The sequence below is a fragment of the Diabrotica undecimpunctata genome, chromosome 6 (genome assembly GCF_040954645.1).
Source record: "Diabrotica undecimpunctata isolate CICGRU chromosome 6, icDiaUnde3, whole genome shotgun sequence".
Taxonomy (NCBI): Eukaryota; Metazoa; Arthropoda; class Insecta; order Coleoptera; family Chrysomelidae; genus Diabrotica; species Diabrotica undecimpunctata.
This window is the reverse complement of record NC_092808.1, coordinates 98,247,689-98,261,613: the sequence shown is the minus strand read 5'-3', so window position 1 is coordinate 98,261,613 and position 13,925 is coordinate 98,247,689. Positions and strand designations below refer to the sequence as shown.

The following is a 13,925-nucleotide window of genomic DNA, read 5'->3' as shown; positions in this document are numbered from 1 at the left end:
TTTGCACATATATTTATGAACCATTTGGCCTAGCGTATCTACAATACATTTTATTATAATAGAGTATCATATCTGATTCTTTGTCAACATCATCTGCACAGTAAGTATTGTGATGCATGGTAAACAGGATTAGGACACTTCTTTGTTTTTTCGGAACGTAAGAAACAAGAGATGCTTCTGCAGTGAATCCGAAAATTGAAGATTTCTCTTAACGGTTCTTGTTTGGTAGAAATTCCCGAGAAACAAATTTTTTTTTTTTTTTTCACTGTGCTCACAAGAGTTTGTGAATTTGCCAGTAATTCATGTGCAAAAGCAAGATCAGTAAAATAGTTATCGCAAGTAATATTTCTCTTGGAATTATAATAAGGCTCAACGAGTTGCTTTACAACTTGAGATGCAAGACCTTCGGCTACTGTATTTCCGTTTTTTCCTGTATTAATTCAGTAAATTTGTACTGTAAAGTGATACTAGTAGGAAAGTTTTGGGGAAGTTCTAATTTTTTTATTCCATATGTGTTTTGGGGTGCTAAATCTGAATCTGAGGTTTGCGGACAAAATTTCGTGGCGCAACATTTAAAAAACCAGAAGAAATCGGTTTTTTTTTGCTTTTTTCCGGTTTTTTGCTTAGAACTCGAAAACTGTTTTAGTAAATGGTCTGTTTACAGAAATTAAAGTACTTAAAGTTCTGTACAAATGTCACTATTTTGGTTATTGTACAGACGAACTCTTCGGTCTCAAGTGCAAGTTGAAAATTGGCAATTTGTACCGGTGTGACTGCAAAACCCACTTTTTAGATTTGTATTGAAAGGTTTCCAGTTAATTTTCCCTAGTATTTAAGTTAATTAAAATAAAGTATGAGTGGTTGTGATACTACTTCTGCATTGTTTAATCAAGGGAAACTGAAATTTCTTAAAGTCCTGCAGAAGAACAAAGATTTGCAATCGGTAATTAAAGCTTTCAAACACCCTAATTCAAGTCAAGATGAGATTGCCACAGCAGGAAACATGTTTCTCACGGCTCTATATGGAAAAAAGAGACAAAACTAAACGATTTAAGATATAAACAATACGTATCTTCATCATTCAAAAATAAGACCAATATTTCCTCATTGCCCCCAACTGAAGCTGCTGCACGAGAACATTCACTGAGAGTTTACTATCAGGTGCAGCAGTGGTTATCCGGTCAAGCCACACCTAACGAGCAACAAAAAGACCCAAGTGAGTAGGGATGGCAAAAAACTAGTAGTGGTCTTGTGCCAGTACCAACTACTTTGGACCCTGCACCAAACTCAATACTCCGGTACATTTCATGTAAATGTAAAAAGGGCTGTCAACGCAATTGTGGATGCAGGAAGGCGGGACTCCATTGTTCCCCAATATGCGCATCATGCGAAGGACTGTGTAACAATGTTGAGCCCCCAGAAGACAGCTCTGACATAGACGTAGAAGAAACTGAAGAAACAGAAAGAGGTATGTTGGATCTGACAAGTTATTTTGTAGTCATTCATCTCCCCTTCATATATGATATGTGTCTCTCCTCTTTTTATTTTCCAGGAGAACGACTCCCAACGCTGACAATGAAGCAATCAGACCCTAAGCCAGGACCCGATGCCATCGAAGAACCTCAGTACGATGCGGAAGGTATGTTTAATCTTACAATCTATTTTGCAATCTTCATCTCTTATTGATAAATGACTTAACTTTAAACTTTTATCTTCCAGAACAAGCAGAACCAGGACTCATCGTTATCGAAGTACCTCAGCCAGGGCCTTCCAAAAGACCACGGCTCATATAAATTTTGCATATAATAATTTATAATCATAATAATATATGATCATAAGTAACGAGATTTTAAGTTTTATTTTGTTACCTACCTAGGTAACAAAATAAAATTTTGAGTTCTACCTACCTACTGAATTTGTATAATTTTTGCCTTTTTTATTTTTAATTACTTGTGTGGAAAACCAGGTGACATTTATCAAATGACAGCTTCCATAAAAATTAAATATTGAAATGTAAAAAGTGGGTTTTGCATAAACTTAAAAAATTTACAATTTTCAACTCGCACTAGAAACCGAACGATTCGTCTGAAAAAAAAACTAGATACTGGTATTTGTAGAAAATTTCAAGTACTTTAATTTCTGTAAACTGACCATTTACCAAAAGTTGATAGTTTTCAAGTTTTAAGCAAAAAAACCCGAAAAAAGAAAAAAAAAACGGTTTATTCTGTTTTTTTTAATGTTGCGTCACGAAATTTTGTCCGCAAACCCCAGATTCGGATTAAGCACCCCAAAAAACATATGGAATGAAAAAATCAGAACCACCCCAAAACTTTCCTAGCAAAAATACAATTTAACTGAACTATATATGGTATTTCACCTAAAGTATAATATGTTTCCGAGTCACAGGCCCGCCATATTTTCATGCCATACTTATCTGACTTTAAAGGCATATACTGCTTGAAAGGACACCTACCTCGATACGAAACAAGTTGCTCATCTACCGTTATTTTTTCCTGGTAAATAGTATTTCTGAAAGTTTTGGTTGACTTCCACACATCATGTATTGCTGCTAATTTGTCATTCCTTCTTCTCTCTGACCTCGTGTCCTTATTGTCAAATCAAACATAAGCAAATTTTTAAATCGTTTTAACCCTATAGGTCCATAAAACTTACTCCAAAGTATATCTACATTATGGATGTTAGCACTCAGTTGTTCTGCAGTTAGTAGTAGTCCAATAAAGGCATATAGTTCTGTAGAGTAGCCATATTTTCAGTTCTCTATCCCCAGGACTTTTTTGGCTTCTTTATTTTTATACTTCACTATTTAATTCACAATTTTTTGTCCACAAACAGACAAAAGAAATTAACAGGATCATCTACACTTTAACTTTGTGCACTTTGCTTTTTATTATGTCGCAGGATCGCATACGTCCTGTCGGTTGTGGTTGAATGTTCCAGTTAATTCCATCCTTAGTTTAAAAATACTACTTGCTGATCATATTCTTCACTTGCTTCCGAAAAATGATCTTCAATTTCAGAGTCAATTTCAATGCCACCTACTTCAGGAGATTCTTCGTTATCGGAATCCCATAAATTATTAGCAATATATTGCAGTTCTGGAGCTGATAATGGTTTTCGGGACATTTTATTTGCACTGTAATTCAATATAATTTTAGAGATTAGTTGTCGACACTAACATCGATATCAAACGACTGATAGCAGATGCATTATTTATTTCAAAATATGTATAGGTACCTACCTAACAATATTATTGTATTTCAACAATGATTATCAGTTTTAAAATTCGTTTAGAATATATATAACACCTATTGTAAGCATCTCTTTGATGTTCACATCAAAGATATATGTTGGCATTGTTTGTTATATGTTTAGACTTTATTATTGGATTTTCAGAATCATAAAAGTCGTTTGGATAATCCACAAAAATATTACCTGACTACCAGATTAACTTCTGTAACAAAGATTTACACTGTACTTATAAATACAAATAGGGAACGATCGAGTTGTGCCCCTTTACGTGACAAAATTCTTTCGATGCAATAATTTCAAAAACGATATTGAATATTTTAAATAGCTCATAACTATGTTGAACGAAACATACTTCTAGTTGCCAACCGTAGTCCGTTTGAAGAGGTTTACTCTCCGGACACTGGAACTCACTGAAGCATGGGTGTATGTTACCTGAAGTAAAATCTAATTAAAATATTAAACATCATATAATATTATAAACATCATGTACATTCTTCGGTAACATTTTTCAATTTAAAGGGTTTTTACCCAAATATTTTGGTGGCTCAGGCATGTTAACCTGCATTTTAACCTGATGATGGAACAGTTGTTCCGAAAACGTTCGTGCTTGTAATGTTGCCCTTTTAAGGGTTTTTATAAAATAAAATATACCCACATACAAAGACTAACCTCTTTTGTTATACGTGGTATACAGCCAGCTACAGGAATTATTTTCCTTGTGGATACTTCTAAACAAATTCATTGATGCATAAAATTTAATACAAATTTTTTTATTAGTTTATGATAAAAAAATTAAAAAAATTGGCGTCTCGGGCCCGTTGGATCCACCTTGCCCGTATAAGCGTTAAATACAAAGATACATTTTTACACATTTAACCCGAAGTGCGCGCCAATTGTACATACCATTAAAGATTTTTAGTACCGCCTCTGATTAATTCTATAAACAAAGAGGCTCTTATAGTTCTAAACCGCAAACCAAGCATCGTAAAGTTAAAGACCATAAATTAAAAATGTAATAACCCTTCGAAACTAAACAGGGTAATTTTGTTTATTGCCTGCAGAAGGTCTTGGATGTTGCCTCTATTAAACGTAATGGCAGTTTTTGGTATTTTTCATGGATTTATTGGATACTAATCTCTGACAATAAATTATGGATTACGGTAGGACATATTTTACAAACGTGTTACATACATATTTTATTTTAAAATGGATGTTCAGGAAGAATTGAAAATAAAATAGGTTTTTACAAAATAATGTCATATGTTAAAATTTATTTCCAGTTGATATAATTTTATAATTTATTAGTGTTAGGAAAGCAATAGGGTAACAAGAATTAAGACCTACGGTCGATTTATTTACACTGATTTACTTAAATATTATATATAGGTAATGTCCTACAAACTATTGTTTAAAAATATTCGTATATATATATATATATATATATATATATATATATATTGTCATACTTCTTTTTCTCAGCCAAAGAAAAAAATAAAAATTAATAAATAGACCATTTAAATAAATTTTCAAGACATCCTGGAAAACAAAATTTATGTATTCGATTAAGATAAGATTAGATTAGCGGAAAGTTTTGCCTGTCACCAACTGATTTTTAAACACTGGCAGGTAAAATCTTTTTATATAGAATTAGAAAGCCCCTACTCATTCTAATCTTTTCATTGTTTGTATATATCGTAGGATTAAAATATTATTAATTATTAATATTATTAACCTTTTATTATAGGAATGAATTATGTATTTGTAACCAAAGGGAAAGCCAGTTTTATAGCAAAAATTTTAGTTCCTCTGAAAACAGTAATGGGGTTTTTTTCTTAATGATTGTAAACAAAATAAAGCTTTTTGATTGGAGAGTTTTTTTTTAATGGGAGAATTGATAGTCGATGTATAAGGAAAGTGGCAGTTGTCATTTTGATCATCGAAAGGAAACGTCGAGTCTCGAAAGAGGGTGTGTTCGTGAGTTTGGATACCGGCATTGTGAAAGGAAGTTAGCAGAATTGTGGAAGGAGATTATAAGTCGATGAAAAGATATTCTTGGATCTAAAGTGGGCAGTTTCTGGAATACGTAGGAAATAGTTTGGCGGCACCAAGTTGACAGAAAGAGATCCTTGTGTCATGGAGAAGTAGCTGAGTGTTTTGGAGAATTAAATTTCAAGTGTTAATTGTTGGAGAATTGAGTCAGGTGTTCTGTACGGTCATTGCAGGAGGATTGCAGATACGAAAAGAAGAAAGCCGAGGTAAATAGTGGCAGATCACATTGCTTTGGAGCGTGGACGATTCTGGGTATGGTCCAAATACAATCTATGAAGGAAAGGTCAGTGATTTTCTGTTCAGAATTGAAAATTTTGTAACTGTGAATGTTTGTTGACATCATTGTCCATACCATTTTAACTCAAAAGTATACTTTATTTGTAAAATGTTTTTAAAGTTTTGTTTTTGCAATAAAGTAAATATTGAAAAGTCATAAAGATAAAAAGTTTTAAAGATATTCATTAAAATTGGCTTTAAATTGGTTTTGTCTTCAAGAAGATTTAAAATATTCTTTTTGTGTAAATTTTTTTGTATTCATTTACGCTGATTGATAAGATAACGGCAAAATTTGATAAGTGTTTAATTCTTAAAAACAAAAAGAGAAATCAAACGATTTCTACCTAGCGAAACCGAATTCAAATTTTTACCAATGTGTTTCCTAAAACTTGCGAAACAAACAGCTGGATAAATTACTCGGCAAGGGAATCTAAAATTGCATTTCACATGCCGTTCATCCTGGTCAAAATTCGTAGTGAATTCAGTTTCTGGTACTCCAAACGAAGTAAGTAATAAAACATAATGACGGTATTAGATTTTCGTTTTTGAAACAGGGCAGCGACAACCGCTTATACGTATTTCGACCTCTTTAGGTCTCGTCAGAACGGTATAGCCACTGCTCTGAACCAAAACAAAAATTTATCCGAGTAATTTATCTAGCTGTTTGTTTCGCAAGTTTTAGGAAACACAGTGGTAAAAATTTGAATTCGGTTTCGCTAGGTAGAAATCGTTTGATTTCTCCTTTTGTTTTTAGATGGCGTAGTTACGTCCGTATATAGTTATTCTGATAACTATTGTCTAGGACGGGAGGGATTTAGTTTTGGTTCAGAGCAGTGGCTATACCGTTCTGACGAGACCTAAAGAGGTCGAAATACGTATAAGCGGTTGTCGCTGCCCTGTATCAAAATAAAAATCTAATACCGTCATTACGTTTTATTCTTCTTTAAATAAAATAAAGAATACCAATTTTTTGTAACATACCATTTTTATTATTATTATTCTTTTTTCTCTATCCCGATAAAGGACAACTAGGAAATCTTTGAACCCACACAACATAGGTTAATATAAGGAGATTTTTTACCCTGAGAACAATTAAGTTATGTTTTTGATTTGCTCAATTAATCAAGTAAAAAAAATAATAACATAATAAATTTTATTTTTATTATTTTTTTTTTACTTTCTCGATCTCGATGATGATAATATAAAATGTTGAAGTCATGGAGTAAAATATAGTTTTATTGACAACTACTGAATTATTACACTATAGCTGTTGTTGAGGTAAAAATTTATAATAGACTGCGTTTCAAACTAGTCCGGAAGCTATATTTATAATCTCACGAAAAAGCTACGATTCATCAATTAAGTGTATTGCCTTCTGCTTAGAACAAAAATCTTTGACTTTTGAAAGCTAGCAAATATAATTTGAACTGAGAAAATCATTGCAGGCATTTCCTTAATAATATTAGGCAATAGTGTGCAGGAAGTTGAGCAAACTGTAATTAAGCTACTACTCGATATGTTTCACAATTATACATGGTGAAACGATACAAACTTAGGAAATTAAGATTAATGTGAAATTACAAAGTAATGGACTAATTTGTGGTTAAGCAACAACAACTAATAAATCAGAGTATTTAAGTTTAACAAATGAACTAAAGATTTTCATACTGTCATTTGTCATTTGTCATAAAACAAATTACTGAGAAATCACTAGAGTATAATAGACCAGCATTTCTGTGTCTGATTGACTTAAAAAAACATTTAACTGAGTAAGGCTCAAAGATATAATCTATCTTCTTTATAATAAAGCAGTTCCCCTAAATATCTTAAAACCTATTAAAAACATCTACCAAAATAACAAAATGGAAGTCAGAGTAGATGGGCAACTTACAGAATCTAGGAAAGTAGGCAGCGGAATAAGACAGGGGAACTTATTAAGCTATATGCTCTTTAATTTATTCATTAATGAAATTATCAAAAGTGTCAACAAAGGAAGAGGATATGAAATGGGAAACAAAGAAGTAAAAATACTCTGTTACGCAGAAGTCTCAATATTAACAGCACAAAATGAAGATATTCTACAAAAACTGATCCATAGATTTAACATAAAGGCAAAAGAATTTAATATGACAATCTCATAATAAATTAAAACTAAAAGAGTAGTAGCAATAAAACACTGACAACTTTGTTTTCAAAACTGCCACAAAATTTATTTTAAACTCTTATCAATACAGCGGTTTCGGCTGATTGCCTTTCTCAAGTGATCTATTTTTGGCATGCGTTTACACTTTATAGTCTCTAGTGAAATAAGTTGAGGAGGGGAGAACTGTTTGTCTCAAGTTGGTCATTCAGAATTATATCTGTGTTTTTTAATTTGTTGATTTCCATAGATTCTAACCAAGATAGCTTAAGGCCTTTATTTTGAATGTGAAGAATTTTAAATTCATCATTAAAAGAATGATTATGATCTAAAAGGTGAAGTGCGTATGTGAAATCTGTTTTTCTATTATTGAAAGTTTTTTTATGTTCTGCTATTCGTTTATTAAAATTTCTACCAGTTTGACCGATGTAAGTTTTTGGGCCGTCGCCACATTTAAGATTGTACACACCACTGTGTTTGTGCTTTTTATTTTGGCTCTTGTTGTTTTTAATATATTTGCCTAGGCTGTGATTTGTTCTGAAAGCTGGTGTTATTCCTTTCTTTTTTATGTGTTGGGCTATTTTTGTTGATATTTTGCCTGTATATGTAATCGAGCAGAAGGTACTGGGTCTTTTCTTTGGTGGTGGAAATACTAATTTCAGGGCTTTCTTGTGTAGTTTTTGATTTACATTAATACATTTTACATTAGTAACATTTTATTAATTGTCTGTTCAATATATAAATTGTTTTCTGCTATTTGCTTAATGATATTTAATTCGGTCTCAAAATTGTATTTTGACATCGGAATTTCTGTTAATCTATGTAACATACTATGATAGGCTGCCAGTTTATGTTGTGTGGGATGGGATGATGAATTGTGTATAGTCGTGTCAGTATGGGTAGGTTTATGAAATATGGAGAAGTCATATTTGTTTTTAAGTCAGATAATTTTTAAGTCTAAAAAATTTATGGATTGATTTTGTTCTGTTTCTATTGTAAATTCAATATGACTATGAAGTGAATTAATATACGATAAAAATTGCCTGTTAATTCCTGTGAAACATACCAGTACGTCGTCTACGTATCTCCACCAATATAAAAACTGTTTGAATAAGGTATATTTAGAAATCTTTGTCTCTAGATGATCCATAAAAATATCTGATAGCAATGGGCTTAGAGGATTGACCATCAATTATTTAAAACAGTAGTAATCTGTAAAGAATCAATCAGATGTAGAACAGACATTGATGGCATCAGTATTGAACAAGTAATGGAAATAAACTACAAAAAGCAAATAGACTGACAGGATGTCTTAATAAGTCAAAAGTTTATAAAGCTAGTATAAGATCAATAATGACGCATGCCTCAGAAACAAGACCCGATATAGCCATAAAGGGCACTGTAAACACAAAGGCTACTGGAAACGACAGAGATAGAAATAGGACTGCTGAGAAGCGTTACAAGAAATACGCTGAGAGATCGAAAGGGAAATTAAGTCAGAAGAAAATGTAACGTAAAATGCAAAAACAAATGGACACTAAATAAAAAAAATGAAATAACCAGATAAATCACCAATCGAAAGAATAAGTATCGGACGACGGCGCAAAAGATGGAGTGATAACATTCCATAGAGCTATTATTCCATTAAAGAATAAGAAGAATTTAATAAAGAGGAAGAAGAAGAAGAAGATACAATATACTGGTCTAAAAATGCAAAATATTAGTAAATAAAATTTATCAACTTTTGTATTTTGAGAATAATTTCCGAACTAAAAATCCAAACATAACAATAAACTCAAATTTATTAAGGTTTTGTATTTTAAGAACAATTTCCGAGGTAAAAATCGAAACATAAAAATAAACTTACTTTAAAATAAAATTGTGACTTATTTTCAATAAAAATAGTAAATTGTATTAAGATGCCAAAAGAAAAAAAAAAGCGTAAGAACAATAATAAATGGAATCGTCGCATAAATCTCAGGTCGTACAATGGTTTGGTAGGAGTGGCCACGAAACAAATTCGTTTCCAAAGTTATGATGGTAAATAAAATTAGTATGTATAAACTTATCATTCAGATAAGAATGTACCCAGTTGATATTAAAATGGTCGAAAAATTCCTTTTTCTTTTAATTACGAATAAGATACTATTTGGTATTTTGCAAACAATCTGTTTGAAAGTATATTTTTGTTTAGATTTTTTGGAAGTATTAGGAGTGAAAGCAAAATTAGATCTATAAAATAAAATAATGGATTTAAAAACTACTGTTTAAGTTAAACATAGTCTTAAAGAATTAGATGTTAAAACAAACCACCACCTTGTGCTAAAGAGAAAACAAATCTATTATGCAACGACTCTCTCGTAGCGGTGAGTGCATTTGCCGATGTTTTTTTTTAAGTTCTATTAGATATAATCGAATACATTTTTTAAATCGTCGGGAGGATGTCAGAGTATTGGGAGTAGGTTTTATTGTACAGGAAATAAATAAAAACATAACGAACAGTTTTATTTCAATTTCAGGAAGAATGTTTAGTCTTAGAACAAAAACGAAAGAACATATTATAAGTTTCCTGAATGTGCATGCGCTAAGCAAGATTAAGGAGAACGAAGAAAAAAAGGCTTTTTATAAAAACAAAAAAATATTTTAACTCTTTACCAAAAATGAATATAAATGGAAAATTTCAATGCAAATATTGGAAAGAAAAAAAAAATTATAAGCCAGTAATCAAAAAACAAACAAATACTAGTAAACTTAGCAACAACAGAACAACAACGATCTAGTTATAAGCACGAAGTTTCGAAAAAAGACCTTCATAAGGGTTTCTGGCTAGCTCCAAATGGTAAATATCCTAATGAAATAGACCATGTGTTTATTCAAAAAGAATATGAGAAGACGGTAACAGATAAAGATGTTACAAAAGAGCGGATGAAGATAGCGATAATTTCCTGCGCAAAACTTAACCAACCCTGTGAAAGAAAAAATAAAAGCAACTTAACTTTAGAACTAACTCTAAATATACAACCGCTAAAGAAGAAAACCGTGGAAAAAAACGTGCAGCCGAAATTGTAAAACAAAACCTGCATGTAGCTTAAGGGAGTATGGAAAAAAGGTGGAAAAAGGTAATTAAATAGCAGCACAAAAGTGAATAAAGGGAAAAACAAAAAGATGTAACATTGAGTCGTTTGATAGCAAATGCCTAAAAGCTATCAATAAGAGAAGAAATGTGAAAGAAAAAATGCTACAGGTAAGAAAAGAATATAAGACTAAATATGAAATCGAAAGAAGAACAGTCAAAGAAAGAAAAACGTTAAGAAAATAGGTACGCGATTTATACAGAAGGAAAGTAGATTTTTTTCAGTTCAAAGTAACAGGAATGCAATAGGAAAAGACAGCTTTTATAAAGAGCAAAACTGAAGAATTACTAACAGATAAAGAAATAATGTAAATGGATGGATGGAGTATTTTGAGGAAGTACTAAATATAAACAAATACAGCTACATATAAGTTTCATAGCGAAGAAAATATAAATGATAAAATAATCATATATATATATATATATATATATATATATATATATATATATATATATATATATATATGTAGTCTTGAGTCTTCTTACAAGTCTCTCTGATGACGGATAGACCCAGAAACACGTGTTAGAGAATGATAAGAGACTCAAATTAAATCGAAACGCAACCGTGTACGTATATTTATTAAATTATTTTTACTTACCAAATTACATATGTTCTTTCGCCCCAATCCTTCTCAAACGTAGCCCAACAATCATAAACACCTGAACTTACTTCGATGTAGGAAAATATTGTCACCTAAAACAATTATTTTAAATTAATATTTGTTCATTTAAAAAAAACTTTTTAAACTTATTTTATAATAATAGATATCGTTTGCCATTTTCATTTTATCCTTTTACTAAGGTATAATTTATTATACAGTACAAAGCTCAACTAACTTTAATTAAAAAAAAAAAAAAAATGATAACTTATATTCTGTCTGATGTAAGTGGCTAAGGGGTAATTCTATTTTCTGTTTATCTTAGCTAATCTTTACCTGATTAGATCCGAGTAGGGCAAAACATGTAATAGTAGGGCCTACAGACAAACTTTTATGCAAAACATATTTCTTATAGATGCATAATACGCCGCCTTTTATTTTGCAATTAAATAAATGGTAATGATATTTCTAAAAAATAAAAAATATATCACTAAACATTTCAGAAAAAGGAAATAAAAAAAAAGAAATTTTTGGGAATTAAGTAAAAAAAAGTGGGTAAGGGTATTTCTATTTTCGGGTACACGTAAACTCATCACCAATTAGCATAAATAGTTCTTCAACAGTTTTCCTTCTCAACCTATTTCATTAAATACTATAAAGTTTAAACGCATGCCAAAAATAGATCACTTGACAAAGGCAATCAGTCAAAACAGCTGTAGTGTTCAGATTTTATAATTAACGTTGTGGAAGTTTTGAAAACAAAGTTTTCAGTGTTTTATTGTTACATAAAATGAATTTCCACCAAGTAACAGTCGAATCCATCATTTGACTTTAAATAATAGATAGCGTATATTTATATTAAAATTCATAAAACTAACGAAAAAACTTAGGGGGATCTAAGTAAGGGTCATTTTTATATAGACTTTCTCTCAAGGGCGTTTCAAAAGTCACTCCGTTATTATTTAAATTAGTATTACTATGAATAAGTATCCAGTAAGACTACTTTTAAAATCATATTAAAACTGTTTGAGCATATGGACTAAAAATTCTGAAAGGGCGTACATGGTATTTTTATTAAATTTATTTTTTATTCAAAATGTAATACAATTTTTTTACCTAAATAAAAGAACATATTTGCAACAACAAGTTGTAGATTTTATCGAACGTAACATGTGATCTCCAAATATGATTACAATATTTGGAACTAAATTCATTATGGATGTGTCCCCCATGGTTATTTACTTCAGCTTGCAGTCTTCGCTTGCCAGAAACTCTCCAATTGATCGGATAATATTTTCTTGGTGGAATTGGTTTCAACAAAAAACTTTTCGATGTTTTAATTCATAGATAGTGTTGAAAATATAGTTTTCGTGAACCATAGCTGCTAAATGTGCTCCAAATAATGTCATCATATTTGGAGATCACATGTTACGTCCGATAAAATCTACAACTTGTTGTTGAAAATATGTTCTTTTATTTAGTTAAAAAATTTGTATTACATTTTGAATGAAAAATAAATTTAATAAAAATACTATGTACGCCCTTTCAAAATTTTTAGTCCATATGCTTAAACAGTTTTAATATGATTTTAAAAGTAGTCTTACTGGATACTTATTCATAGTAATACTAATTTAAATAATAACGGGGTGACTTTTGAAACGCCCTTGAGAGAAAGTCTATGTAAAAATGACCCTTACTTAGATCCCCTTAAGTTTTTTCGTTAGTTTTATGAATTTTAATATAAATATACGCTATCTATTATTTAAAGTCAAATGATGGATTCGACTGTTACTTGGTGGAAATTCATTTTATGTAACAATAAAACACTGAAAACTTTGTTTTCAAAACTTCCACAACGTTAATTATAAAATCTGAACACTACAGCTGTTTTGGCTGATTGCCTTTGTCAAGTGATCTATTTTTGGCATGCGTTTACACTTTATAGTATTTAATGAAATATGTTGAGAAGGGGAGAATTGTTTGTCTCAAGTTGGTCATTCAGAATTATATCTGTGTTTTTTAATTTGTTGATTTTCATAGATTCTAAGAAGGATAGCTTAAGGCCTTTATTTTTAATGTGAATATTAAATTCGTCATTACAAGAATGATTATGATCTAGAAGATGAAGTGCGTATGTAGAATCTGTTTTTCTATTATTGAAAGCCTTTATGTTCTGCTATTCGGTAATTAGAATTTGTACCAGTTTGACCGATGTAAGTTTTTGGACAGTCGCCACATTTAAGTTTGCATACATCACTGTGTAAGTGATTTTTATTTTGACTCTTGTTGTTTTTCATATATTTGCCTAAGTTGTTATTTGTTCTGAACGCGAGTGAATTACCGGTTACTATTAATACAACCTGAATAGCTAGGTAAAAGTAATAAATATACCAGAATTAATCACATCGACTGGTAGTTATATATTACGGTATAACAGTATGATACAGACCGGTAGTGA

General features: G+C 30.9%; 1 protein-coding gene across 1 annotated transcript in view; it reads right to left on the bottom strand.

The window, feature by feature from the left end:
- LOC140443612 (annetocin receptor-like) overlaps positions 1 to 13,925 on the bottom strand; it is a 720,544-nt gene that overhangs the window by 307,898 nt on the left and 398,721 nt on the right. The window contains exon 2 of the mRNA XM_072534964.1: positions 11,468 to 11,562. Coding sequence (XP_072391065.1) covers positions 11,468 to 11,562 — 95 coding nt within the window. The remainder of the gene's footprint in view (positions 1 to 11,467; positions 11,563 to 13,925) is intronic.